The sequence below is a fragment of the Parus major genome, unplaced genomic scaffold, assembly GCF_001522545.3.
Source record: "Parus major isolate Abel unplaced genomic scaffold, Parus_major1.1 Scaffold647, whole genome shotgun sequence".
In the NCBI taxonomy this organism is placed as follows: Eukaryota; Metazoa; Chordata; class Aves; order Passeriformes; family Paridae; genus Parus; species Parus major.
In genome coordinates, this window is record NW_015379531.1 from 3,324 (window position 1) to 6,938 (window position 3,615).

General features: G+C 63.5%; 1 protein-coding gene across 1 annotated transcript in view; it reads right to left on the reverse strand.

The window, feature by feature from the left end:
• The window catches only part of LOC107199392 (circumsporozoite protein-like), a gene marked incomplete at its 3' end in the record, with an annotated part of 6,521 nt that extends 3,318 nt beyond the window's left edge, over positions 1-3,203 (reverse strand). The window contains exons 1-4 of the mRNA XM_015616717.3: positions 3,121-3,203; positions 2,525-2,605; positions 974-1,072; positions 28-148 (exon numbers count right to left, since the gene is read on the reverse strand). Coding sequence (XP_015472203.1) covers positions 28-148; positions 974-1,072; positions 2,525-2,605; positions 3,121-3,156 — 337 coding nt within the window. The remainder of the gene's footprint in view (positions 1-27; positions 149-973; positions 1,073-2,524; positions 2,606-3,120) is intronic.
• Positions 3,204-3,615: the final 412 nt, after the last annotated feature.

A 3,615-nucleotide genomic window follows, 5' to 3' on the forward strand; every position in this document is an offset into this window, starting at 1 on the left:
ACAGGGACAAGGACACGTTCCCCTCACCGATGAGGGCCACCTTGCTCTCCTTCATGGAATCCACCACCCGATCCAGCTTCTCCTCGGACGCCGTGTTCTGCACCTCGCTCAGGTGGTGCTCGTCGAAGATCACGGGGACATTGCCAGCCTGCCACGGGGACAGAGCCACCCATTGTCACCTGTGGGACCCTCGGGGACACGGCAGGGGGGACACACAGCCCTCCACAGGCCAGGGGGAGCTCAGGGGAAGCAGGAAATCATTGGGAAGTGGGATCGCTCCAGTGCCAACGGAACGGTGACGGGGATGGAACCGTGGAGTATTTCCCTTGGGAAAAGCCTCTGAGGGACAGGCCACCGCTGGCATGTCCCCAAGTGCCACATGCACACAGGGCTGTGCAATCCCTCCAGGGATGGACACTCCCCCCACCGCCTTGGAGAGCCATTTTTAGGAGGAATTTTCCCAATATCCGACCCAAATCCCTCCAGGAATGGGGACTCACCCTCTGCCCGTGGGTGTCCAGTGGGGACAGAGGGCACAGGGACACTCAGGGACACACAGGGACACTCAGGGACTCACAGGGACACCCAGGGACGTTCAGAGACATTCAGGGACATCCCTGATCCCAGAATTCCCTCTATCCCAATCCCAGAATCAGGGATGCTCAGGGACACTCAGGGACTCTTGGGGACACCCAGGGACCCTCAAGGACACCCAGGGATGCTCAGGGACACCCAGGGACACCCAGGGACTCTTAGGGACACCCAGGGATGCTCTGGGACACCCAGGGACTCTTAGGGACACTCAGGGATGCACAGGGACACCCAGGGATGTTCAGGGACACCGAGGGACTCTTAGGGACACCCAGGAATACTCAGGGACACTCAGAGACTCTCAGGGACACTCAGGGATGTTCAGGGACACTTGGGGACACCCAGGGCCAGCTGTCTGGTGTCCCCCTGGCCGTGGCCGTACCTTGAAGACCTCCTTGACGGCGTGCATCAGCTCCGGGCCCACGCCATCCCCCGGCAGCATCGTCACCTGGAATGTCCCCTCAGCCTTGGCACTGTGGGACTGTGGGGACACCGTGGGGTCACCCCAAAACCAGCCCCAAACTGGGGCCAGGACACCCCCAGGGTCCAGCCCCACAGGGCCAGGGAATGCTCTGAGCTCTTAGGGAGTTACGGAATGGCTGCGCTGGGAAAGGCCCGGGGTCTTCTTGTGTCCCCAAGTGCCACATCCACAGGTTTGGGAACTCCCTCCAAGGGATGGGGGCTCCACCCTGTCCTGGGCAGCCCTTTCCAGGGGGAAAATTCCCAATATCCCACCCAAACCTCGTCCCTTTGTCCTGTCCCTGCTCCCCCTCTCCTGGCAGGAGTTGTGCAGAGCCACGGGGTCCCCCTTGATCCCCCTTTCCAGCTCCCTCAGCCTCTCCTGGGGCTCCACTCCCTTCCCCAGATCCATTCCTTTCCCTGGACACGCTCCAGCACCTCCAGGCCTTGTCCTGTCAATCGCTGTCGCTGTCCTGAGGCCACCCCGGGGTGACACCAGCCCCGAGCACACCCGACACCACCGAGAGACCTTCCCTGCACTCAGCACCTCCAGAAATAACCTCTCCCTCCATCCTGCGGAATTCCCAGCACAGCTCCGTGTTCCTGAACTCCCTCAGCACCTCCTGGAACCCTGGACAGCCGTTTTTAGCAGGAATTTCCCCAATATCCCACCCAAATCTCTCCGGGGATGGGGACTCCGCCCTTTTCTCTTCCTAGGAGGGATTTCCCCAGTGGAAATTCCCCCTGGAATTCCCTCATTCCTGCTCCCTGCCCTCAGCATCTCATGGAATTCTGGACAGCCCAGAGCATCATTCCTGGGGTGTTCCACACATCCCATTCCAACAGCCTCCCTCCCACCTTCCTCAGCCCGGAATTCCCTGCTGGGAGCTGCTCCCAGCAGGAATCTCTCAGATCCAGCCTGGGGGATCCAGAGGGAATTCCCTCCCAGCAACGCCAGAGAAACTCTGGAATTCCAGTGGGAGCAGGGAAATGAGGGAGGGAGGGAAGGAAAGCTGAGAGTCACAAATTGGGCTGGAATCAAATTTCCAGGGCACAAACGGGGCTCCTGGGCAGGGATGAAATATCAGGAGGCGAAGCTGAGGGAAGGGCAGCCTCAAGGTCACGCAGCTGCTCAGGGCTGAGCCCTTCCCTCAGCAACATTTCCCACGGAATCAGGGAATTTTCTGGCTGGGAAAAGCCTCAGAGACTCCCCCCAGCACTGCCAGGGCCACCACTGACCGTGTCCCCAAGTGCCACATCCCCGTGGTTGTTAAACCCCACCAGCACCGGGGACTGCCCTTCCCAGCAAGGAAAATCCCCAATATCCCACCCAAACCTCCCTTGGCACAACTTGAGGCCGTTTCTTGTCCCGCCCCTTGTTCCCGACTCCCCACTCCTGTCCGGGACTTTTTGGGGAGCCCTGATCGCCCTTTTCCCCCCCAAATTCCGCCTTCCTCCCTCAGCCGCTGCTCACCTTGGCCTGGGCTTGCTGCAGGAGAGGGGCCGCGGTGCCCAGCCCCCGCCACACCCCGAGGCTCTGGGCTCGCAGGAGGCCCTGGGGGAGCCGGGGGAGATGTCAGAGCCCAGAGAGCCCCCTCAGGGGGTGCTCCTCACCCCCAAAGTCCTCCCAGCCCGAAGGAACCCCAAAGCGTCACCCCCAAAGCGTCACCCCCCAAGCCAGCCTCAACCTCCCCCCACAAAACTGACACTCCCCAAACGGAACCTTCCCGGCTCTGACCTCACACCCTGCCCCAGACTGACCCCTCAGACCCCCTCTGATCCCTCAGACCTCCTCTGATCCCCCCAGGCCCCCTCTGATCCCCCCAGACCCCGTCTGACCCTTCCCAGCCCTCACGGACCCCCCTCAGCCCTCACGAACCCCCTCAGCCCTCACGGACCTCCCTCAGCCCTCAAGGACCTCCGTCAGCCGGCGCAGTGAAGGACGAGGTCAGACCACATCTGCCCTCCCTCCCCCGACCCCTCAGCGATCTCCCCCCTCGCCGTGTCCCCTCATTTCCCGTCACGGAGCCCGCTGTCCCCTGCCCGCCGCTTGTCTCGCTCCCCCCTCACCGCCGCCGCCGCCCGTCCCGCGCTGAGCGCCGCCATCTTTGCGGGCCCACAATGCACCGCGCCCGCCGCGCACGTGACGCAAAAGGGGCGGGGCCTCGCGGGGCCTGCGGCGCCCCCTGGCGGGCGAACGAGACAACGGGGACGGGACCCCCGGGGACCCCCAGTGTCCCCCCAGTGTCCCCCCAGTGTCACCCCGGGGACCCCCAATGTCACCCCATGGACCCCCAGTGTCACCCCAGGGACCCCCCAATGTCCCCCCAGGGATCCCCCAATGTCACCCCAGGGACCCCCCCAATGTCCCCCAGGGACCCCCAATGTCCTCCCAAGTGACCCTTGGTGACCCCAGTGACCTCCCCTTCCAGGCCTGACCCTGGGGTGTCCCCGAGTGTCCCCTCCCACCCCGGGGTGTCCCCGAGTGTCCCCTCCCACCCCACCCCATGTCCCCAGATCCCCTCCTTGGTGACACCGGACCTGGAGCTCTTCTCTTTATTGCAC